The 27,125-nt window shown below is 40.4% G+C and overlaps 1 protein-coding gene across 1 annotated transcript in view; it reads left to right on the top strand.

Moving 5' to 3' along the window:
• Window positions 1-16,534: 16,534 nt before the first annotated feature.
• LOC124802835 (1-phosphatidylinositol 4,5-bisphosphate phosphodiesterase classes I and II) overlaps window positions 16,535-27,125 on the top strand; it is a 390,603-nt gene continuing 380,012 nt past the window's right edge. Inside the window, exons 1-2 of the mRNA XM_047263846.1 lie at window positions 16,535-16,610; window positions 16,690-16,977. Coding sequence (XP_047119802.1) covers window positions 16,879-16,977 — 99 coding nt within the window. The 5' untranslated portion in view covers window positions 16,535-16,610; window positions 16,690-16,878. The remainder of the gene's footprint in view (window positions 16,611-16,689; window positions 16,978-27,125) is intronic.

Below are 27,125 nucleotides of genomic sequence, written 5' to 3'. Positions count from 1 at the left end.
GTTCAATGTCGGTGCTGATGGGCCCATGCGAGACATAAAGCTTTGTGTCGTGCAGTCATCAATAGTACACAGGCTTCAAAAGCCCATATCGATGATGTTTCATTGAATGGTTTGCTTGCAGACACTTGTTGATGGCCCAGCACTGAAATGTGCAGCAATTTGCGGAAGGGTTGCACTTCTGTCATGTTGAAAGTTTCTCTTCAGTCGCCGTTGTTCCCATTCTTGCAGGAACTTTTTCCAGCCGCAGTGATGTCGGAGACTTGATATTTTACCGGATTCGTGATATTCACAGTACACTCGTCATACACTTGTCTTATATTGACGCTGCCGACCGCAGCGCCGTATTCTGCCTGTTTATGTATCTCTATATTTGAATAGCGTGCCTATACCAGTTTCTTTGGCCCTTCACTGTGTGACCCATTAAGAGAGACCCCACAATTCTCAACCCTAATGGCGCAAGTCCAGGAAGTTGCAGCCTAATTTGTCACAGAACCTTCGAAGTTATGGTTCAATCCTTCCGCTCAACTCAGAACCAGAGGGCCACAATCAGTCCTGGGGATAATACTGCAAATTATGAGCTTCGTTGAAACTCCATGTGCAAGGCTGGTCCTCCCAACCTTCTCTGCCAGTCGTTGAAGTGACCCATGTATGACATCGGAGCCCAGACGACAGGCATAATTTATTTCCAGTGTGCACTCTCTTCCCTCAATAGCTTTTGGAGTAGCCTCTTCAACATGTTGAATAAGGCCTCCAGTGCACTTAGCTTCCTCTCCTGTCTCTTGCTCACATTTCCCTAAGGGGTACTACCATTCACCACACGTCTGAACTGCCAACGATTAATAGACCCCTATCCTTCTTTGTTTGCCTCCTCTAGACAACAGACGAAACAGGTTTCCTCAAAGTAGATGAAGGGAGTCCCACTGGCTCAGTTTCATTTTCATGGAAAGATAGCACCTCGAACTTGCTTAGCGGGGTGGGTACAATGTTCTGATTCCTCCCTGGTCCCCTTTCACCCTATACAATACGCCTAGATCAACCACTGACATGGCACTCGCAGTCAAATGAATGGCTAAGACAGATCCTATATTTTCTGCAGAGGAGACAGGATCCACTGCACATGACAGTACTTCAGGTACCTTTGCTATAGGTATCACAAGTACATAACTCTCGCGAGCTCTTCCAACACACCTATTCGCAATGGCTGCCAATCGTTTGACAGTGTTCAGAGAAATTTCCAGCTTCTTACAAACGACAACCAACTCATCCTCTGTTCAAGAACAGCATTCACAATGAGGCTGCATTTTGGCTGATGCAATGTATTAGCCTATTGGACAGTGAACAAATAACTTTAAACGAAGCCATCTGATTATCTTTCAGTCTGTCGAGATAAAAGGTTGCTAATTCCCTCTAAGAACTGCAGCAGATACTCAAAACAAGATTTCTATTAGGGCAACCGAAAAACTTCTGGTAGAAATTACTATTTTCCTAAAACATTTTGAGGTTTATTATACTTGCTAGCACACTCGAAAACAGATGGACTCACATTCGGGAGGACGATGGTTCAAACCCGTGTTCGGCCATCCAGATTTAGGTTTTCCGTCATTTCCCTAAGTCGCTCAAGGCAAATGCCGTGATGGGTTCTTCGAAAGGGTACACCTATTTCCTACCCCATCCTTGACACAATCTGATCTTGTGCTCCATCTCTGATGACGTCGATGTCAGTGGGGACATTAAACCCAATCTTCCTTTCTTCTTCATTCTAAAACAGAGTTAATTTACGATTAATATAGCATATATATACGGCTACTCCTCTTTAAGGGAAAACTATATGTCACACAACATGCTAGTTAGAATATCTGCTACAGTAACTGAATCACACACGCCAGTTTCCTGCAAATTACTCATAGAGAGTGCAAAGGACGATGATAGCTTCCGAAAATTCTCAAAAACGCACGTTTATTTGCGTTGATACACAATGAAATTCCTGTGTGATGTGTTTTTGACAGTAACTGTGAACCGCAAACACTGAATTTCTGTGAAATTAGTTACGTATCCAAAACACTCGTACCGGTATCGTACAAAAATATAGTTTTACATCCGTCCGAAAATTCTCAAAAATAGCCTATTTCTCACGTGATTGTACCAAGAAATTAGAGAAAGATTATTTTAAATGAGGATAGGCCTACAGTTCTCAAAAATTTTAAATGAGCACATGTAGGTTTAAACCTACAATTGATGATAAAAGTGCTTGCGAATATTCGAAATTTTACAGTGTATTACAATACAAATTGGTACTGAGACAATGAATGAATGATTACGCAGAAGCGATGCAAACAATAAGATATTTATTTATTTATTTATTTATTCATCCGTGGAACAATAAATATTGTACGGATGTCGTCAGTTTACAGCACATGAGCACACATTTACATTTACAATGAAACAGGTTTCTCATATTTTGTGTAGTTTTTATAACTAGTCATACACACATTTATAATTACATAATATTTTGGTGATAATGTCATATGTTGCTAATAATCTACATCTATGTTAAATATTCTTTTACAGTATAACAACTTTTACTTACTACGGAGTTTTTAAGCTTTTGTCTGAAAGTGAGGGGCTCATTTATTACTTTAATTTCCTGTGGTAATTTGTTATACAGTTTTATCCCATTACAAAGTATACTTTTTCGCGTCTTTGCCTTGTTCTTTCTATCTAGATGGAGGTGGTGACAAGCTCTTGTTTCATGGTCATGTATTAGGCTGTTTGTGTTGTACATGTTGAGATTTTTCTTAATGAACATTATGTTCTGAAAGATATACCCACAAGAAACAGTTAGAATGCCTAGCTTTCTAAATAATTCTAGACAGTGGGCCCTGTTGTTGCTGTTTGTTATTATCGTTATGGCTCTTTTTTGTACTTTGAACACAGTTTGTATGTTACTGGCACTTGTTCGCCAAAACATGATCCCATAGCTGAGGACTGAGTGTAGATATCCATAATATATTATTTTAAGACAGGTATTATTGCATACCGGTGCAAGGATTCTAAGAGCATAGCATGCTGTGGATAATTTCTTAGCCAAAATGTTGACATGGTTTGTCCATTTCAACTGGCTGTCTACATTCATCCCTAAGAATTTGGTACTTGTTACACATTCTAATTCATTATTATCAACTTTTATTCTAGTGGTATTGTGTTTTTTTTCAATTGGAAGTTAATATAGTTAGTTTTCTTTACATTTAGAGTTACTTTATTTTTTAATGACCAGTTGTGGACATCATTGAGAGCCTCGTTTGCTCTTTCTGACAGTTGTGTTGGATTTTCACCTGTTATTACTATGTTGCTGTCATCAGCAAAAAGTATTTTTTCTCCATGTCTAATACACTCCTGGAAATTGAAATAAGAACACCGTGAATTCATTGTCCCAGGAAGGGGAAACTTTATTGACACATTCCTGGGGTCAGATACATCACATGATCACACTGACAGAACCACAGGCACATAGACACAGGCAACAGTACAGTGTATATCCACCTTTCGCAGCAATGCAGGCTGCTATTCTCCCATGGAGACGATCGTAGAGATGCTGGATGTAGTCCTGTGGAACGGCTTGCCATGCCATTTCCACCTGACGCCTCAGTTGGACCAGCGTTCGTGCTGGACGTGCAGACCGCGTGAGACGACGCTTCATCCAGTCCCAAACATGCTCAATGGGGGACAGATCCGGAGATCTTGCTGGCCAGGGTAGTTGACGTACACCTTCTAGACCACGTTGGGTGGCACGGGATACATGCAGACGTGCATTGTCCTGTTGGAACAGCAAGTTCCCTTGCCGGTCTAGGAATGGTAGAACGATGGGTTCGATGACGGTTTGGATGTACCGTGCACTATTCAGTGTCCCCTCGACGATCACCAGTGGTGTACGGCCAGTGTAGGAGATCGCTCCCCACACCATGATGCCGGGTGTTGGCCCTGTGTGCCTCGGTCGTATGCAGTCCTGATTGTGGCGCTCACCTGCACGGCGCCAAACACGCATACGACCATCATTGGCACCAAGGCAGAAGCGACTCTCATCGCTGAAGACGACACGTCTCCATTCGTCCCTCCATTCACGCCTGTCGCGACACCACCTGAGGCGGGCTGCACGATGTTGGGGCGTGAGCGGAAGACGGCCTAACGGTGTGCGGGACCGTAGCCCAGCTTCATGGAGACGGTTGCGAATGGTCCTCGCCGATACCCCAGGAGCAACAGTGTCCCTAATTTTCTGGGAAGTGGCGGTGCGGTCCCCTACGGCACTGCGTAGGATCCTACGGTCTTGGCGTGCATCCGTGTGTCGCTGCGGTCCGGTCCCAGGTCGACGGGCACGTGCACCTTCCGCCGACCACTGGCGACAACATCGATGTACTGTGGAGACCTCACGCCCCACGTGTTGAGCAATTCGGCGGTACGTCCACCCGGCCTCCCGCATGCCCACTATACGCCCTCGCTCAAAGTCCGTCAACTGCACATACGGTTCACGTCCACGCTGTCGCGGCATGCTACCAGTGTTAAAGACTGCGATGGAGCTCCGTATGCCACGGCAAACTGGCTGACACTGACGGCGGCGGTGCACAAATGCTGCGCAGCTAGCGCCATTCGACGGCCAACACCGCGGTTCCTGGTGTGTCCGCTGTGCCGTGCGTGTGATCATTGCTTGTACAGCCCTCTCGCAGTGTCTGGAGCAAGTATGGTGGGTCTGACACACCGTTGTCAATGTGTTCTTTTTTCCATTTCCAGGAGTGTACTTTGTGGGAAGTCGTTAATGAATATAGGAAACAATATTGGGCCTAATACACTTCCCTGTGGGACGCCTATATTCACATTTTCTGGGTCAGACAGGTGTTTTACAAGGGAATTGTTTGGAACTTGTGATATCTCAACTCGTTGAACTCTGTTTTCCAAGTATGATTTGAACCACTTCTTTGTCACACCTCTAAATCCTATTTGCCCTAATTTATGAAGTAAGATTTTGTGGTCAACTGTATCAAAGGCCTTGGACAAGTCTAAAAATATACCACTTACATTTTCGCCTTTGTCCAGTGCTTCTAAAATTACTTTAGTGAACTGTGCTACAGCAGATTGTGTGCCTTTTCCGGGCCTAAAACCAAATTGGTCATTGGAAAGAGGGTTATATTTATTCAGGTAATTTAGCAGTCTCTTTTTGACTAGTATTTCTATTATTTTAGAAATGATAGACATATAGAAATCGGCCTGTAGTTCTCTACATTTTCCACATCTCCGTTTTTAGGAATAGGTATAACTTTTGCTTGTTTTAGGTACTCTGGAAAGTATCCAGATTCGAAAGATTCATTAATTATGTCTGTTAATGGGGCCTTTATGGAGTCTACACATTCTTAAATTATGCAGACTGGGATTTCATCAAGTCCTACTGAAGTGGTGTACTACTAGTGCGACTTCCCTTTCTGTAGTTGGCAAGAGCACCATTGAGTTTGTTGGCTGGTTCTGAGTAGGTAAATCATACGTATCTGGAAATTTCTGCTGTAATTTTTTTGCAATACTACTGAAATATGAGTCTACAAAATCAGCTAATTTTTTAGGGTTACCTACTGCTACATCTTTTTTTTTCGTAATATGTGAATTGAGGTCCTTTTAGCAGAGTTAGATGTTTCCTGTTTGACAATGTTCCAGGCTGCTTTGCTCTTGTTTTCAGCTTCAAGTAATATTTTGTTGTTTGAAAGTTTTTTTGCGGCTAGCAACACCTTTCTGTATATTTTCCTGTACTTTTTGTAGAATTGCAGAACTTCTGGGTTAGTTTGATTATTTTTTGTGGAGTTGAGATATCTAAGAGTTTCTGAGGATTTTTTGACACCTGTAGTCGCCCATCGATTTCTCTTTGTAGTGTTAATTTGATAAAGAGTTTTGGGAAACATCTACTCAAGTCTGAATTTAAAAATTGACATGAACTTGATAAATTCATGATTTGCATTGGTTTCTGCAGAGACTTCCCTCCAATCTTCATATTCTAGTTGGTATTTAAACTCATACAGGGCTGATTTGGAAAACATTCTTTTGTATGTACACAGTTTAGGAGGAGTTTCTACATGAATGTTAGTTTTTAAGATCTGGGAGAGGTGGTCTGATAGGCCCAGGTTTTGGACAACAATATGACATTTTTTACTATCAATATCTATAGCTACATGATCTATAGATGAGGAAGATTCTTTCGTTATTCTAGTTGGACAATTAACAAGGGAGGATATTCCATAACAGCTTAGAATATTCACACATATGTTGCAAGCCTTATCAGGCTTCACCATGTTAATGTTTAAGTCACCACAGATAATTACATTTGCTTTTGGTCCAGAAACCTTGTCTAAGCTTTGATTCAGTTTTGAGAAGAATATATCAATGTCTCCACTGGGAGAGCAGTACACACAAAATATGACTGATTTTTTTGCTATGCCAGGTCCTATTATTTCAACAGCGGAAAGTTCAAAATGTTTGTCCTCACCTAGATCTAAAAGATCACATCTAACTTTAAATGACATACCTTTTTTTACATAGATACATGAACCTCCACCATTCATTGAGATTCTGCTGTAGTAACATGCAAGGTCATATGAGGCTAATGCAATGTGTTCAGTTTCCTTCCCTTTGCACCAGTGTTCAGTGATACACAAAATTTGGCTATCAAAATTTTCCAATTCTACTTCTAGATGTTGTGCTTTGTTCTTTATGGCTTGAATGTCTTGGTGAAACACTGTTAGGCATTTGTTTTCACTTATCTTGGTGGCGCCTTTAGACCTGATGCTAAAAAATCCTTTAGATGAGCTGGTGGCATGGTTATTCTTCTGTTGATGACAGTGGAGGCGAGTCTGTTGCCAGTTAGACTTGGAAGTTGGTGTATCTGAAGGTATCTGCCTTATGTTAGTCTTGTAACTGAGGCCGGGTACCAAAAATCCTGCAGAGTTGTAAGTTTCCTGCTGGTGAAAAGTCTTTCACTGTTGAAGACTGAGGAGGAGCCAATACTGATGAAAGGTCGTTGGCTGCTGGCACATCAGGCATTTTTTTCCTTGTTAATGATGCAGTTGTGTACTATGTAGCTGCTTCTGCTGAAGCTGCTTTGGAAACTTCTGTCTTAGTTGAATCATTTATCTCAGCTGTTTTTGAGGAAAGTGGAGATTCTAGTGCTGGACCTGCTGTCAGTGATTCAGTTTCATTTTCTTGTTGGAAATTTTCAGTTGTTGTGTTTGGTGGTCGAAGTGGTATGGTCATGCTATTCTTGTCCTTGACTGCCTTCACTGCATTAAGGATTTCTCGACTAATGAATGATTTTCCGAGTTTATTTCTGTGAATCCCATGCCTGGTAAAATGACTTCTCTCTGTAGATGGTACGTCCACATATGTGGCATTTGGGAGGCTTCGGCAGATTTTCTCAAATTTCCTATTAGTAACTGTGATTTCTTTGTTGACACAGGATTGTTCTATAAGATCATGTCTTTGTGGGATACTGGCAATGAAGAAGTTAACATCTGTAATTATCTGTAATGTACTTCTTAGAGCTCTTGTGGCGAGTTTGCCCTCGTTCCTATAAACATCATTAGCACCTCCTATTATTAAACAGTTGCTTCCCCGCTTCAAAGAATGTTCACAGTTTTTTAAAACTTCGCGCAAAGGGGCACCCTGTGTCGTTATTCCACTAACCTTGAATATTGTTTGCATGTTACACAAAATGTCGGCTAAGCCCTTTCCATGACTGTCTTAAAGTATGAAAATATCTTCTTTGTTCTTCTTACATGTATCGGTAGTCATCTTGTTTGCACGATAAGTATGTTCCATGTATTTTCTGGTATTTCTTTTCTTGTTATTACAGGACTTTGTAGGCCTACTGAAATGATTTGTGGTCGCTGCATTTGATGAAAATACTCCCTTTCCTTGGCTCTTTTCGCATATTTCATATTCATCACACGTTAAAAATTCAAACTTATTTGCTTCTGGGAGACGAAAGTTGTTTTCATTACGAGTAACACGACAAAACTTTTTAGGCATAATAAAGTTACCGTTTTGTTCGTTTACAACCGTTTCACTACACTTTGAATGGTCTATCACTTCTTCCAGCTTCTGTACACTATCTATCACCGATTCATGCGTATTGCACGGATTTTTCACTTAGCTGATACGAATCTAGGACTTCAAATAGACACACGAGTCGTGAAGAAACGGTCTCACACAAAGGAAAATTCCAAATTTGGCTTTTATATATAAATAAAACTGCGTATTGCACGGATTTTTCACTTAGCTGTTTCTGTATACAGTTCTACACTGGCATATCAGAGAAGAACACTGTAGCACGACTTCTCGGTCAAAATCTCTAAAACGTGCGGGACCAACAAAGCACTTCTTCTACCTGTTGCAGCTAACAACATTAATCATCTGAGTACTACATTATGCCTCCGCCAATGCACTGCCATTTTATAGGTCGTGTACGCGATACTACTGCCATCTGTATATGTGCATATCGCTGCCCCATCACTTTTTCGCCTTATTGTATAAGTTAAAAAAATTCTACATTGCATTTATACAGTAAATAAAACCATAGAAAATTTGTGAACAAACAACAAAAATTTATGGTACAAAATTGTATTGCAAAAAAAAGTTGTTAATGATAAACCCAAAGTTAATTTGTTTTATCATTGTTATTATTTCCAAATAGTTTGCTTATTACGAAACTGAATCTCTCTCCAAGATGCACAGACCTCCAATAAAGAGGCCTGTGAAACTGAACTAGTTATAAAGGATGATAAGGGGAGGGAGAGTCTGAATCATATTGGTCCACAGGGGAGGGGTTTCCTGCATTTTAATGTGCACCAATTTTTCCTGCCAATTTAATGTCACCCATGACCTTTATCGAGTTAAGTAAGGACATTGAATACACCTCACAAAACTGTCTACAGTATGTGCATAGTACAGGAGTTCTCTGGGTGACCTCGATCAAATGCAAGTGAATCCCGGGAGGAAGGGAGTGACCCTGAATATAACTAGCACCAGTGTGTCACCAGACACCAGAAGTGACCATGAGATAATATCATTATCTTGGTTTGAACTGGCACTGACAACATGCTGCTTATCGGTTGCAGCATTATATAACCAGATGTGAGAGTTGCCTATCCCACTTGTCCCTGGTCACGAACAAACACTAGATAACTACTCCTGTCTAGCTTAAAAAATTCGCTTGGGCATTCCACGAGCATTTCTTCTACCTGAGTAGCTGCTTCCCACCCTCAACCTATCAAGGGAAGTCCTACAATTCTCCACCAGATAATGCATGCCCAGAAGTCTGCACCCAAGACTGTCACAGAATCGACGAAACCTTTGATGCAGACCCTTCATTCTCCTCCAAACCAAATGATATAGTGAACTCTCATCACGGTACTACAAATTGCGAGCTTTGCTTGCACTCTGCACATGAGATTAGCAGTCCCCATCATTTCCGCCATCCAATTGTATGAAATGAGAATAGCCTCAAAACCAAGTGATAGGTCTAATTGGTGATGACTGCACTCTCCATGCTCATTGAGTAAGTGTTTCTGATGCATCTCATGATAATGGAAGCATCAAACGAGGACATTAAGATCAGCGACACCGTTGGTGTTATTTCGGAGGAGTAGGCTTTTTCTGGCACTACATTTCACTCTCTTCTGTCCTTTCATTTCCTAGTTTGTCAGCAACAATACAAAAACAAAAACTGACCAAAGCCATCCACACAAAATTAGCAATCACAATGTAAAGATTGCAGGAATGCAATGAAAAGTTAACTTCACCAGGTACTTATCAAGCAGTCACTTAGGGATGTTCCTCACTGTCAATAAACTATGTTATGAGTATAGCAACTAGATCACACAATCAGTCAAAGAAGGAAGACACCTTATACTAACATTACATGGGAGTACAAGAAATAATTACACCAACCAAAGTAATGAATGTGACTCCAGAGGTATAAGCAAGACCAAGATCCCAAAAGAGGAACATATCCAAAATGTTCTAGAATATCTGTTGATGACGAAAAATGTAAGTAAAAATGTAGATTATAGTTTACTGAAGATTAGAGTTGAAAGTTTTAATTTATAAACTATAGTTTTATTTCGTCACATTCAATTATCAGAGAAATTACTTGCAAAATCATTTACAAGAGAACAATAATTAATGTAAATGGCAGATAGACAGTAAATATCCCACTGATAAAAACATGACATACATAAAAATGAGGTAAATGAAAACATCTCCGAATAAGTATTGTGGTGAGCTATTGACTTTGGAGGCATTCCAGTTCAGTAAGACAAACAAGGTACCTTCAGGCAGAAGAACTATTCATATAACTCCTTAACTGCTTAAAAGGGTGAAACAAAACTCTTGAGGCTTCAAATTATGTTCAGTTTCCCTGAATACGATTTTTGATCTTCATGTTAGTGCATTTTTGTTCTAGAAACAAGAAATATAGCACCAGTTGCACACTCGGTTTTCTCAGTATTTCATGCTCAGACCATCATTCATTATCTTATGATTAGGATGTGATACTTATCACTTCAAATTCATTAATTCTCACTGTGATCACTTCATTAACAAAATCTGACTGGTAGTCCTGAATGTATCAAATCTAAAGTGTCCATACCAACACGTTTACTTAATTTTTAAAAACCGATTATGAATAGTCTTCAGTCCTCATAAAGAGTCTTAGTGAACTTTCTTAATCAGTCTGTATTGGTACCACAGTTTACTTTTTTAGGCTTTTTTATCACTGTACAATACCTGTGTCTGCCTTTTTCTGTGACTCATATGGCACTTAATTACCAAAATAAAACTTCTCACAAAAATGTAACAAGAACCACTCATGTCGTCCCACTTGTTTTACAACAAAATTTTCTTCCATTTCATAGTATTTGCTAAGACTTATCAACCTTCATTTATACATAAGTAGTAGCATGTCCATAAGTGAGTAATTTAAGTCATGTTGGTCACAGAGCAACGTAAAAACAAGTATTCTATTGACAGAAATGTCACTGGAATTAGAAGAAAGCAAGTTTAGAATTGAATGAACACGAATGTATGTTGGTCAAAAGACATGAGATATTGCTCATTTTATATTGATCAAACTTGTAATCCCCTTTCATGTTAAATATACGAGGGCCGTTCAGAAAGTAACCTCCAGTTGATTTAAAAAAATACACCAAGTTAAATAAAAATATTTTAATATATACATCTTACAACTACATCTTTGCACTATTTTTCTACATAGTCTCCATAGCGATTGAGGCACTTATCGTATCTCTTCACAAGCTTTGAAATTCCTTCTGCATAAAAATCACCCGCTTGTGCCTGGAGCCAGCCTGTGACAGCATCTTTGAGCTCTTCGTCGTCATCAAACCGCTGTGACCCGAGCCATTTCTTCAAATGCATAAAGAGGTGATAATCACTTGGCGCCAGGTCTGGGCTGTAAGGTGGATGGTTGATAACGTCCCACTTGAAGGACTCAAGAAGGGCCGTTGTTCTGCGAGCAGAGTGAGGATGGGCGTTATCGTGCAAAAAAACGATACCGGAAGTCAGCATACCACGGCGTTTGTTCTGTATAGCCCGTCGTAACTTTTTTATTGTTTCACAGTATACGTCTTGATTAATGGTCGTACCACGATCCATGAATTCAACCAACAACACCCCTTTGGCATCCCAAAACACCGTTGCCATCAGTTTTCTGGCAGAAAAATCTTGCGAGGCTTTTCTTGGTTTGGTAGGCGAATTTGAATGTGCCCACATCTTTGATTGTTCTTTTGTCTCAGGGTTCACGTACTTAATCCAGGTTTCGTCACCGGTCACGATTCTGCTTAACAATGGTTCTCCTTTGTCCTCATAACGTGACAGAAAGTCTAATGCAGAGGCCATTCTTTGAGTTTTGTGGTGGTCGGTAAGAATTTTGGGCACCCATCGTGCACAGAACTTACGGTAACCCAATCTTGCTGTCACTATCTCGTACAAGAGAGTCTTAGAAATCTGTGGAAAACCAGTAGACAACTCCGACATTGAGAAACGTCGATTTTCACGAAATTTTGCATCAGCTGTCTGAACGAGTTCGTCAGTCACCAATGATGGTCTACCACTCCTCTCTTCATCATGAACGTTTTCTCGTCCACTTTTAAATAAACGTACCCATTCACGGGCAACTCCTTCACTCATAACTCTTGGTCCGTACACGGCACAAAGCTCACGATGAATAGCTGCTGCAGAATATCCTTTGGCTGTAGAAAACCTTATGACAGCACGCACTTCACATTTGGCGGGGTTTTCTATTGCAGCACACATTTCAAACTGCCACAAAAACTAAACTAGCGCAGGTACGACGTTCACTCGACCACGGCTTGATGCCGACCATGGAGGTAGAATAAGGGGAGATGGCGCTACAGACTTGCGCTGTACGTTGTTTTGAAGCCAGTGGGCGAGGCCTGCCGCCATCTTGGATCCCCCAAAACATTAGCAGACGAGTGTTTACAATTGCTTCTTGTTCGTTATTTATGTCGTGTGCAAGTGATATTTGTTTTATATAGTAAATGTTACTCGGTTTTAGTGAACAACACAGCATAAGGGACGCAACTTCAAACATTTTTCTGGTCTTAAATGCGTATTTGATACAGTAATACGTAAAAATGTTACGCTTCTTGCCTCAGTACTGTAATTCCTTTTTGTTTATACACTTAGAATAACCGAGAAGAGACGTATGTGCTATGAAAACCGTGCTTTTGTAATCCATTTCTATTCACTTTCATTGTGTTTGTGTCGATAATTGATAAAGCCAGAACTCCAAAAACAATGATTGATAGTTTAGAGGCACCGATTTGTATTCGTTGCATTTTCAAGTCAAATGCAAATTTTAAATGTTCACGTTTGCAATAAACTTACCTTATTTCCTTTGGTGTCCCATAGATGTATGCAGGGATGATATAAACAAGCCAGCTGTCATGTCAACGAAGTGAAAAATACATTAAATTACGAAGGAACAGAACTGAATTTAAGATTGTCAGGCCCATTGCAATTTCCACATCTGCTTTCATTTTAAATTGTATCTACCAAATGACATTCAGTGTGGCAAAGAACAGAAATTTACAGGGTAACACGACAACACAGTGATTAATGTAATGATCTAAGCCTGGACTTCGATAGGGAACTTTGCTTTAACAAATATGTAACCATTTAAGTACTTATATTTTAACCACTGTAACAGGTGTTCCACACATTTTACTGAAGATTTAATTAACTACATGTAGTTACATTAGTTTTACATTAAATTATTGCATTTTAAAACATTAGTCCTCATTTCCAGGATATTTCTTGCCAGAACTTTTCAGTTACTTCAGAATAACCACAAAGTGAAAACCAAGTGTAATGCTCACTTCCAGACAGCTCTTCGCCTTGGATTGATAGGAAATCTAAAGTTAAATTACAGAAATAAAACCATACTGTAAAACTTTACAGTGCATCAGAATTTCAAGTATATATAAGAAAATAGCACATAAATAAGTCCACTTACGAATGAAATGTGATTTGTTTAAACTTTAGACTACAATCAGAACGATTAGTACACCCGTGAGCGACGCAAGCCGGCATTTTTTATCAAAACACTTCACGACTACACGGAATCAAACCACCAGAAGCGAATGTTTTGGGGTAGCTAACATGGCGGACCTTCTCTTGGATCGGCTTCAAGTTTGTGACGTCATGACAACTCCTCTTATTTTTACCTCCATGATGCCGACTGACATGTTGAGTGCGTGAACGCACAGATGGCGTCGCTACTCCCCCCACAACCCGCACTGTGACCAATCGGAGGCTACTTTCTGAACCGCCCTCGTAGTAAGATGCATCTTTAAATGCTGTATAAAAGAGTGTAATGTGGTGGTATCCTGCAATTGCTGCCTATATGTCTCAAGACAACAGACAAAAATTATTGCTTGCGCAAAAGATCTCAAAATAAACAAAGCAACAACCATTACAATGCTATGAGACAGGTTGTGAGGATCATAAATGCCCATCACTACGTCATACTTTGGAATGGATTCAAATAGATTCCAAGAGTGTGGTGAATTTTAGCCCCTCATGAAGTAGAACATTCTTTACCTATGAAACATCATCTTATCATCTTAGAAGCTGAACTTCCTACACTACATCTTCCAAGAGTGTCACATATTAAATAGGATGCAGATCCAAACCCCTTGTGGAAAGGTCACATTTAGGAGGAAAGGGTCATTATTAAATGAATTACACATACACACACACACACACACACACACACACACACACACACACACACACACACACACACACACACATTCTATCCATGTCAAACATCTACTTTCCAGTAAAATCTTGAAATCTGCCATCAATTTAACTTACTCTGTTTGAATATTGTGTAGTATTAAAGCCATAGAGAATGAAGGGAATTAAAATATAATTTTTCAGAAAAACAGTACTATGAAAAATAATTATAGCACATCACAGATGTGTAACTGCTTCACTGTGATAAGAAATATTACTTTACTATAAGAACATTTATCAGAAAACAAGTTTACATTTATCAGCCACCTAAATGGTAAATATTATGTGCAAAAGAATTAATTGAAAACTTAATAGTGGCCAGTCAGTAGGGAAATTAGGAACTCTGTCAAGGAAAAAGCTGATTTATTCATCAAAGAAAATGTTCAAATGACACATATCCACAAAGCTATCATTTTTAACAATGGAGATCTTAACATAAAAGAAAAAAGCTCAAAACAAAAATCATTATATTGCTCCCTCATAAGCACTCATTAAATTTTTATTGCTCAACATAATTCAAAAGGTATCAATTAATTGCATTATAGTCAAAAAAATAAATAGGATTTTTTTGTTAACTTTATCCTTATTTCCTTTCTATTGTAGTTCCATACAATAAAAATGTAGTGTGACATTTATTGAAGGATATAAGCTTTGACTATTTTTGGACCTTTATACTTGTTAGGCTATTACTTCTCTTTCAATATCTTGGAAGATTAGGTTTTATTTACATACAGTTATTTGTAAATAATTTTCACTTCCTGGTCATAGAGTTGGATGGTCACCTAAATTACTAATTGCAACTAATAAGGAAGTACAATAAGTTTCCCATAACTGTCTTTTGATATAATCCTAAATACCATTTCATGTATTAATGATCTCATCCAGTATTCAAAACTTCACCTGATTCTTGCAAATAAGCAGCAATAAATGTACAGTATTTGACTATCTTCCTGATGAGATAAAGCCACAGACACAATCAGTTCAAAAGAAAGCTGAATTCATTGTAACTTGACAACTCCTTTTGCTCCACATTTTCAGAATAGATTATGGCTCCCTCCCCTCTCTTTGTGTTTATGAGCATGCAATACGAGGGGGCCAGAGATAATCAATTGAAACCACTCTAGTATGGTTAAATTGTAGTCATATTCCTATACTTAGAAAAAAATGTTTTTTTTGTCAATCTGTCGATACATCCCACGTCATAGTTAAACGTCGTGAAAATTATCCATGAAAATAACTAATTAGCACGGTATACGAAATGAGGAAAAGTTTTCAAATAACTGTTTCGGATGCTATACATTTGCTAGTGTTGATTCATGTTAACAGTTGTGTTCTACAAAGTGTGGTTCTTTCGCATTCCATAAAAACGTGAGTAGCTGTAGTTAAACATAATGTAAGATACTGGTTAAAATGTAGTAATTAGCAGTAGTTTGAAATTATATAACGGTGAAATATAGTTATAGCAATTATTACTGTTGTTGAGCAATGAATATGATGAATATGACCTTACAACTGGGCTTCTCTGACGGAAGAATAGTTTCTCAATTATTTGTTTACATATCTGTGAGCACCCAGTTTGAAATTACCTTCACTTTCCGACAACAGTTATTAAACTGCATATTTTTGAGTCATCGCCAATATTATTAATGTCCAAACTGTAAACCAACAACCCACTTTTATTTACCTAGGTGTGAGCGAAAACAGTGGAAAATACCGAAGTTGAAACTTCTAGGTAATTAATACCTACAACACTCTAAGTAAGATTTTCAGTTTAACTGTGCAGGGGAGAGGAAGGAAATAATACTGTGTTATTTAAAAAAATTGAGTCATAAGCCACCTGAGAAGTCTCTGAAGTTTTGTATCTCATGATCGAAATTAACGATGCTCGCTGTGTATTTGAACTGTGCGCCCCACGCTGAACATCTTGAGACGCTGCTCAGCTGAAGTATTCATTTCAGTGGTAGCAATCGATATACAGTGAATCGTAATGACAATTTAACATTTTGATAAAAAGTTTGCTTTTGAGATTTTAAAATTTGACAGCTTGTTGGTCAGAAAGCTTTTGGTGGTCAAGTAAATGCAAATAAATCCACAGGAACTGTCAAAAGCACGGTTGCATATTGATTCGTTGACGGATGTAGTTAGGAATGTGCGGAGTACTTCCGGCTTTCGTGATTGGCCTAGAGGCGGCAGTGTTTCGACAAGCTCAGAGTTGAGTGCTGGGTTTTCAATGATGTGTGCGAGAGGTACTGTAGTATGGATCTGCACGGATTTGTAGTTGATGTGAGTTAATTGCATGAAATGTAATGTAATTATGGCGTTTAGGAACATATTTTCCCGCAACGACAATCACAAGAATGAGCTAACGTAGCTGAGTGTCCAGAAGTCCGCGAATCCCCAGCATTACCTATGATTTGACACTAGGATGTGGCTGTTGGGAAGGAGTAATGAGCGTAAAAATCTGCCTACAGTGCATCCGTAGGCCAAAGTTTGTGGTGTGCTGTTGACAGAAGTATGGCTGGTACAAAATCTACATCACAATGCAGCCTTTTGAAACCTGTCTCTGTGCCACAGTGTATGCAAGATGGTGAAAAATTCATCAAGTGGGATGAGGTAAGTAACAGTTTTTATCTTAGGTGATGGTTGCTCTGGCTATTGGGACAGTGTGTTTGTATTGCTGTTGGAGTACGCAACTACTTATCTATCTGAATACCTCGCTTTATTTTCACGGTCACCATCATGACTTCATAATACATACCTTAAAAATCACTATACCTACCAGTTTAAATTCTGAATTTAGCAACGGAACGGAAGTTCCGTTGCTCGTACACTTGCATTTTATCATCGTGTCTCGAATATTTTATAAATTGCAGTCTGTCTGTGAGATCAGAACTATCAAAAATAGTCTTGGAAATAGTCTTTCAAAGGTTGTTTTTGTTTGTATGGTGTACAGTCGTCCTTATTTGTTGTGAATATAGCTAACTTATATCTACATAGTTAGGGAAATTGTACTTGCACGTCAGTGGATTCTGGTGGTAACTTGTAAATGGACGTTCCATTTAGTGTCGTTTTCGGGAACAAACCCGAGTTAGTGGAATGTACGATTCACATAGATTGTTCCGTGTCATTGTGAGTATGCAATTGTCACTAATTGAGCATGGGGACTGTATAAATTGTGATCCGGTTTGGTGAATGTAAATTTGTTGTTTGTGGTAGTTTTGCAACATTGTAATTATTTTTGTCCCAAAAATTCTGACAACATGCATTTCTTCTAATAGTTATCCTCAGTTGTATGTGTGCATTGTTGTTTAATGGGCAAGCCTTCATTTTCCCTCTCTCTCTCTTCTGAAATAGCATTCATTTTTAAGTGCCATTCCATTTCCCTTACACTTCCTATTCTCCTTAAATTCTACTTTGTCAGTAACAGACACCACCCTAACAACCTGCACGAGACATTTATAGTTCACAATCTGACATGCAAGCCGGCCATGAACTAGTAACCAGAAATGGCTGAACCAGAGTCTAAGCTTGTTCCTTGTAAGGAGAATATTGTATCCTCAAAATATTGGTTGGGGTGACAGACAGGTATGTAGATAGCCTGATATCTCAATTAGGCAGGGAAGTAAGTGCCTGTGAGTATTAAACAGAAGTTGTAGTAGGTTGATATGTAGTGTGGCTAGAGGTGTGCATTCTGCAGTTTTGTTATAGACAACTAAAGCTGCAAAATGGATTCAGAAAATGTGTGTTGCACAACTGACAAACATCAAACATTTTGGTGCATATTTTTTGCATATAATCTCCAACTGTGAAAACTGAAAGGGTGTTACTCTTGGCAGAAGTCTTGTGCTCTACCAACTAACATATTTGAGGTAGTACCACTGTTTACTGGCATATGTAAACGTAATTGCAGCACTTGACTGCTTTATTTCAAACTCCCATAGGAATGTATGGCGTACAGAAGGTATTTGATTACTAATGTTATGATCATGATGTAGTTGGAAAGCAATTAGGCCTAGAAGAGGACTTCCAGCCGAATCTGCTTTGTCTTTTATTTGCTTAACAAGTATTCGAGGTGTTGGTAAAGTGAGTAACAAGTAACTTGAACCAGGGTAAAGGAAAATTCTATTATTATTGAACAAATAATAAATGTTGATATTGCTGACACATGAAGTTGTGTTATGTGTACTGCTGTGGCAGTTTGTTTCTGTTGATTATAGCCAGTCGGATAATGCTATATGGTAGCCAATGAGAATTGCTGAATCTAATTATTTCTGTTGGTGGAATATGTGGATTGATTTGTGTTTGATATGGAGACCAGGAAGAAAACTAAATGTGCTGACTGACTTGTATCATAGCCAGAGGCCATGGTTAGATTGTAATGTGACAATTTGGTTTTGAATTGGCGAGGACTGAGAATGTAAGGAAACTAGATATGCTGATGGTTTGAGCTGCAGTGTAGCCTAGGGCCTAGGTTAGGTTGGAATGTGAAAGTTTGGTGGGGAGGTGGCAAAACAGTGTCTCAATATACGAAATAAGATTGCTGTCATACTTTCGTTTGTTGTGTAGCCCAAGCTATATGTTTATCATTGCAATAACCTACTTGTATTTCTTAAGCCAAAAATTCCAATGATATGGTTAAATTCTAACTCATTAGAGGGGGAAAACAAGCAAACTTTATTTACTAATAAGTAGTTACGAATGAACATTCTGATCAGCTGCTGACAACTGACTTGTGATTCATCATGTTCATTTCCCATAATTCATCACAGCAACAGTCAACAACAGCCTCATGCAATGGAAAAGCTGCAGTACATTGTAAGTTCACTTTTACTGTCTGTGTCTTTCTGTCCCTTCTTTTTTGTAGGCTGCATATGTTCTTTTGCATCATTTTTTTGTTAATATTTATCTCGGAGTTTGAGTTATTCAGTGTTTTGTAGAATTTAGATTTCGTACTGCATATTGGATCTCTTGTTTATCATTTATTGAGCTGTAATAGCTATTGTAATAACTGTTGTTGTTGTTGCTGTTGTTGCTATTGTTGTTGTTGTTAATAGGTATCATAATAAATGTTGTTGTTTGTGGTGGTGGTGGTGGTGGTGGTAATTATTCTTAGCTTCTAATGCAATGGCCTACTTTTAATATTAAAAGTTTGGTTATACCACTAGTGATATTAACAGGGAAGAAGCATGTGTCAAATCCTCTCGGCCATTTTATGAGTTAGTAACTTACTGCTAGTTTCCACAGGTGTGCGGTAACTGTACAGTAAAATTTATCTCAGTAAGAGGGCAGGAGGCAATTGTCCGGTGTTCACTGACCAAGGATATGAAGACAAAAGAGACACTGCTTAGAAGTAGCCAAGAAGGCAGGTAGAGTTTTACAGCTGCCAGCATTCAACTTTTTTTTAGTTTCTTAGTATAAGTTGTAGAAGTGGCAATATTGATACAGATGCAGGCTAGTGAAGTGGAAACTTCCTTTTCACCTCTCAAGTAAGGTGGATGGCCATCTAATTCAGTGTCACCAAATTTCTAGTTGCACTGGGGTGAACAATAACAGTGATAAAGTTACATCCACATCCAGCAGCAAGATACAGTAGCATTGTGTGACAACCATATGAAGGAGTAAAACCATTGCTGAGATCTGGGTTTAACAAACTTTCATCTCTCAAGTAGTGGCTTGCTTAGTGTTGCTAGTCTTTGTTGCCATATGCTGAGTGGCTCCATTATCTGTTACAATGGAACTTAGCAATTTTCAGAGACCCGGACTCTTAGTGTAACTATCTGGATCACAAGGAGTATGCAAAATCATGATAAAAATCTGTGTCAAGTTGAGCTTAATGTGACTAGGTTTGGCGGCTGTTGAGGTGAAACAGTTAATAGCAGGAAACCTCTGGGATATCTGTCACACCATTGTGGATTGTTCAAACAGGCAGGACTCTTTCCAGATTAACTTGTGTGTGGTATTATTGCATCTGTAGATTAAACAAGCTGAACATTCTCCCTTTGTCTCAGCAGTTGGGTGATACTTCAGGGAACTTGGCTAGGTAAAACTTAGGGTAATCTCAGGTTCCCACACTGAATGCAGTTCGATGCTGTCAATCTGTTGTTACGGTAAAATGTGAACTGTTCGAAAATTTAACATGTGGTCCAAAGCAAAAATGTTCTGTAATGAGGATCTTGGCTTAATGCCTAAATCATGAAAATTGTAGACAACTTTGTGAAAAAATCCTCAAGTTGCACTGTTTGCTAATGGAGTGGATGGCTGTTGAAGTGAAAGTCACTAGCAGGCAAATTCTTGAGAACTGTAATATTTCATGCTTACAAAGGTCTGCAATGTTTTGTATTAGTCAATTATTATTGTGGAAGTAAAAGGTTTCTAATTTTTTCTCAAAATATATTACCAGTGGAATGCTTGTACCGTGTGGGAGTAATAACAAATACACAACCAAGAGGTCAGTAGGCAGCATTCTAAGATGTAAATACCTCAGAATGCCTGTCAGTTGTATCAGAGCATTTAATGGTTCAAATAATGTGCTTGTATGTGAAAGGAGAAGGTGGCTAGTTGGTCATTTTACTTTCAGAAATGCATATATTGTATTGCAGGAACCCTTAAATTTGCAAAGGGCCAAATTAAGATATTCAACTGAGACTCAGTAAATACAGATCTCAGTAGCTTAAATTCGATTATAAATCACGGAATCCCATGATTCCCACTGTATGCTATTAGTAAAGGTTACAGATTTTGCCTAAGGCCACGGCATGTAGCAATCCATAAGACAACTGAGCTTTGACTTTCACTGTAAGGAATGTCACCTTTGCGTCATGTTGAAAGTCATATTAGTTTGTTGTTTGCGCATTAGTGAAAAGCATACAGTACAAATTATTGTGATGTGAGACGTCTGTGTCAGTCTCAGATGACTCATCTTGAACTGAATTGAATTTTATTTGATCCTGTAGGATTACATGATGTCCATTCTAACATCATTGTTTATAATTAACAATCCTTACAAATTTATTGTGAACACTGTAAAATTCCTTTTCCATCAGATAGCTGTTTAGATTCTGTGAAAACTTAGTGTCATGTATGTCGTCATGCAATTTTTTAGACAGACTTCTTAATAATTTAATACCTGAGTACTGGGGCACTTCTTCAAGCATTGTCAGTTAGTGGGGTATGCTTTGTATGTCATTCTTCCTCCGTGTATTGTGGGTGTAAACACTAGCATTTGTAGTCTGCCTTGCACTCTCTCCTGTGACATATAGTATAGTTTTATCTATGTATGAGGAGGAAAAAGTTAAGACGCCTAGGCTTTTAAAGCAGTTTCTGCATGTTTCAGAAGTCTTTTGTCTTAATACAGTTTTGACTTTTTTTTAGTCTGAACATCCTTTTTATTGAAACTTCCTGGCAGATTAAAACTATGTGCCCGACTGAGACTCGAACTCGGGACCTTTGCCTTTGGCGGGCAAGTGCTCTACCGACTGAGCTACCCAAGCACGACTCACGCCCCGTCCTCACAGCTTTACTTCTGCCAGTACCTCGTCTCCTACCTTCCAAGTAGGTGCTTGGGTAGCTCAGTCGGTAGAGCACTTGCCTGCGAAAGGCATAGGTCCCGAGTTAGAGTCTCGGTCCGGCACACAGTTTTAATCTGCCAGGAAGTTTCATATCAGCGCACTCTCCGCTGCAGAGTGAAAATCTCATTCTGGATCCTTTTTATTACTTGAATGTTTGAGTTTCCCCACGCTACCACTCCATACTGCAGGTATGGTTCGAAGAGTCCATGTTGTACTGTGCACAGTAGGTATTTGTCTGCATACTGTGCTAGCTGCCTCATTATAAATATGATGGAGCTGATTTTTCTGCAGACGAAATTAATTTGGTTCTATTTCAGCTTGTTATCCACAGTAATATCTAAGAATTTAGTGGATTCTACTTCTTCTAGTCTTGAATCATCCACTTCTAAACCCATGTGTACAGCCTTCTTTTTATTTGTGAACACTGCATGCATAGTCTTTTTTAGGTTTTATGAGAAGTCCATTTTCCAGGAGCCATTAAGCTGTGGTGTTCGCAGATATGTATGCTCTTCTCTCAAGCTGTGCCACAGTTTGGTCATTGCTCAGTATTGTCATGCCATCTGCATACAATATTTTCTTCTCTTTGTCTTCAACACCTACATCATTAACAAACAGATTAAACAGCAATGGCTCCATTACTGATCCCTGGGACTCTCCATATTTGAGGGTTTCGGCTTCTAACTGATATGCGTCCGCTGTTGATACATATTGCTTTCTGTTGCATAGGTATGATTCCATCCACTCCCCTGCTTGCCCTCGAATACCATAGTTTTCAAATTTTCTTATCAGTATTTCACGGTCAGTATTGAATGCTTTTGAGAGATCCAGAAACATTGCAGATGCAACTTGGTCTTCATCTAAGGACTGTATAATGTATTCTGTCAGACTGGCATTGCTTAATCTGTAAATCTACTCTTTCTGAAACAGTGCCGTGATGGTATGAGAATGTTGTATTTGTCCAGATAATCAGCTAATCTGTAATACATAAGCATTTCCGGAATTTTTGAGAAACCTGATATCAGTGAAACTGGCCTGTAGTTGTTGGGGTTTCATTGACCTGATACCTGTTTCTTTGTTTGGTCCAGCTTTTTTATGTGTTTCATCATTAATTGTGTTCCAAGCTGCCTTTGTTTTGTTTCTTGAGTTCATTATGGTAACATTTTATAATTTTCAGCTTCACTCCACTGTCTCGGATCCTGCAGCTTCCTTCACAGTTCTGTTATTTCACTTCTAATCCACTTTGCCTTATCCTGCATTGTAATACTTGATTAGTGTCAGGCAATTAAAACTAAGTAGTGAATATCCTTGTATTTGTACTCATTGAGTTCATATTTTTCACTTTTTTTTTAACGAAACCAGGCATATAGTAAGTAACATTAAACAGTGATGCCATACCAACAGCTAAGTGTCCAAATTTACGCACTCTACTTGAATGAGAGAAAATGTCAGAGGAAAATAGGCATCACCTCCTCTCCGCTCAGGTGCCCCAGCAATTGCAGGAGGCCAACCATCACTGATCAGCAGTGGCCTGAAAAAAATTGATAATTGACATTACTGCCACACCATTGACTCAAGGAGCAGCTACACGTACTATTGCAGAAATACGATAGGCAGCAGGTATCTTCTGACCCCCCACCCTCTGCACTGTGGGGGCTCATAACTCTCTTGTGAGTATGTGCTTAGCTACCACAGGTCCCAGCCTTTGCAGCACTACTTCCTTTTATATTCTGCAAACCAATACCTCCCCCCCCCCCCCCCCTCCCCTTGGGTTCGGTGTTACAATAGGCCCAAGGTATTCCTGCCTGTCATGAGAGGTGACCAAAAGGAGTTCCCATTTTTCAGCCTAATGAGTTATGGTACCCTTTTATGGTTTGACCTCCACATCTTCCAAAATTTTCTAAAGTGCGGGCCATTTGGGGCAGGATGCCTTACGTGATGCACCATATATCCATTGTCCACTTAGACCTTCTGGACCTTATTGCCATGGCTCAACCTGCAGACTGGTTTTCTGGGCATGGACACATTACAGGGAACACCATCTACTTCCATAGTCCACTGTCCTCTTTTGATCACATGACAATATTGGATTTTTCCACATCCAATATCCAGCACAGTAGCTAGTCCGTCGTGGAGAGGTCATCATGTACCCTCTTGGCCGTAGCTTGCCTGAGCTGCAACCTACCCATGTATGCCAAGAAGTAGGTACCCATCTTCTTGGGGCATCAGGACTCCCGGCAGTAGCCATCGTGCCAGGTGGCCATTGTTGTGGCTGGGTGATGCCTGTGGGGAGAGCCCCTGATCAGAGTGGGTGGCATCAGGGTGGATGACCTGCAATGAAGCGGATGAAGTTATCAGATGCTGGCGGTCGAACGTCCCCAGCAATCTCTGAGCGAGGTAAGGAGCAATATAATGCTGAGAGGTACAGCCCCAAGTCGTTCCCTTCTGTGACCACACCATGGGAGGAACATAGGGCTCAGGATCACAGACAGCCATATTCTTCTCAATACTTAGCTTGCGCCATGTCTGATGGGAAATCCCTTTTAACAACAAAGCCTCTATTTTTCGTTGAACACTTGGAAGGCAAGTTTTGGGAAATGGCGGGAATATCAAAAATGAGGAATGGGTTGATCTCGACCCATACAGCATCCCCTGCCCATTCGTGAGAATTGCTTGCTTGTGGAAAGCTGAGTGATGTCCTGACCTACACCACCCCCCTTTCCTCCACAAGAGCTTAAATGTGGTCCAGGGCTTTATATTCCATAGAGATCTCCTCCTCCAGTCGAATGACAAGGTGCCCACTTTGTCTAGTATGTGTATAGGGGGTCTAAGGACTACAGTGTCACCACCGGTGCCTTCATCTAGGCCTTTGGTGATTCACTGCCTGAAAAGGTCAAGGTGGTGGTATATCAGCATGTCGTTAAACCCTATGTTCCTCCCCCTATGTGGTGCTTCAGATGTTGGATATTTGGGCACATGTCCTCCCGTTATAGTGCCAACCCCGAATGGGACTGTGGACATCCATCACACACAAACATTCCTTGTGCGCCTCCTCCCATTTGTGTCAACTCCAGAGAGCATCATTCCCACTGTTCACCGAATTGCGCAATTTTTCAGGAATAACGGAAATTAATGGAATATAAGACTCTGGACAGGCTGACCTACCCAGAGGCAAAACGGAAATATGACCACCTAAACCCTGTGTGCATGATCTCCTCTTATACTGTAGCTATGATGACATTTCTCTCTCTCTGGCAATGGTAACCTCAACAGCTGTACCTAGAACAGTGGGCCCTCAGGGCCACCAGACTATGCCTGCCCCCCTTGTTGGTTGGGGGCATTCTTCCTCCCATTGTTCCCCTAACATCTGCTTTAGGAGCAACACCCCTCCCCAAACCATCCAGGATGTCAAGTCGCCACTTCTCAGCTGGAGAAGCAATAGCCTCCTCCCACTAGGAAGGGGTCACTCGGGACGTTGCCATCAAAAGATTCTGCTGCGGTGAAGCTGGACACCAGTCAGTGGCTGAAGGAGCAGCACACTGCTGATCGTAGGGCTTCCCAATCATCATCGGTTCCTGAGACATTCGGAGAAGCCCTACTGACCAGAGAAACAGGAAGCAAAGCAAGAGCACCAAAAGAAGCAGCCTTGCAAGAAAAAAGAGATACTGGTGGATCCCACTCTGCCGCTTCTGGTAGGCTCCAATTCTGAGGATGAGGTGGAGATCCTAGTGTCTCCTGAGGACCTAGATCTCCCCAGAGCCTCAGAACCAATGGGCCCAGAGACCAAAAGCCCTCAGCAGATTGCAAAAAGTGCCCCTGAGGCATAAACCACAGAAAATGTCATCCTCCTGTGGAATTATGGTGTATTTTTCCCCCATTTCGCTGAGTTATGACAAGTCTTAAGTGTTACACCTGCTTTTTGCGTTGCCCTTCAGGAAACCTGGTTTCCAGCAATGCCGACCCCTACCCTTTGTGGCTATTGGAGGTATTACAAAAATCATACTGACTGGAACAAGGTGTTAGATGTAGTCTGTATCTATGTCCTTGCCTCTATATATAGTGCACCTGTGCCTTTCAAAATACCTTCAGAACCTGTGACTGTCAGGGTGAAGGCAACACAGGAAATTACCATCAGTAACATTTACTCTCCTACAGGTGGTGAAGTACCACAACATGTACTGACTGCACTTATTTCCCAACTTCTCCCACCTTCTCTACTTCTAGATAATTTTAAGCCCCATAATCCTTTGAGGTGTGGAACCAAGATTACTGGCCATGGGAAAGATGTTGACAATCTACTAACTCAACTCGACCGTTGCCTTCTAAATAGAAGTGCCCCTGCTCATGTCAGTGTGGCACGTGGCACGTACTTGGCAATTGATCTCTCCATTTGCAGTCCTGGCTTTTACTATCCGTTCACTGGAGAGCTCACGATGACATGTGGTAGTGACCACTTTCTGCCCTTCTTGTCCCTCCCTTAGCATCACTTATCTGGAGGCTTGCCCGGATGGGCTCTTACCAAGGCTGAATGGGATGCTTTCACCTCACTACCACCGTTGAATCTCCATTGGATGGCAACACCAATGAGGTGATCCAGACCATCATTGTTTACATTGTTGCTGCAGCTGAATCAACAGTCCCTTATTTCTCAGATCATCCCTGGTGGAAGTCAGTGCCTTGGTGGTTGCCGGAAATCACTGCAGCCATTAGAGACAACCGTAGGGGGGCCCTCCATCATAGGTAGCACCTGTCCCTGGCGCACCTCGTTGCCTTCAAATGGGTCTGTCAACTCATCAAACGACAGGAGGAGTAGTGTTGGGAACAATACGTCTCCACCATTGGAACATGAACCTCCCCTTCCCAAGCTTGGATCAAGCTCAGATGCCCCTACAGATATCAGGCCCCTGCAGGTATACCTGAAGTTTCCATACATGGAACTGTATATACCAATCCAGACGTAATCGCAGAGAATCATGCCGAACATTATGCTCGAATCTCTGTCACCCCACCTTTCATCTCCTAAAACAGCGGGTGTAACGACACCACTTGTCTTTTGCTCCATGCCACCCTGATCCATATGATACTTCCCTGAGTGAGTGTGAATTTCTCAATGCCCTTGTTGATTGCCCTGACATAGCCACTGGATCAGACTGCATCCATTCCTAAATGATTAAACATCTGTCAGCTGATTACCAG

This window comes from Schistocerca piceifrons, chromosome 6 (genome assembly GCF_021461385.2).
Source record: "Schistocerca piceifrons isolate TAMUIC-IGC-003096 chromosome 6, iqSchPice1.1, whole genome shotgun sequence".
Classification (NCBI taxonomy): domain Eukaryota; kingdom Metazoa; phylum Arthropoda; class Insecta; order Orthoptera; family Acrididae; genus Schistocerca; species Schistocerca piceifrons.
Note: the sequence above shows the minus strand (reverse complement) of the source record. Positions and strands in the feature narration are given on the sequence as shown.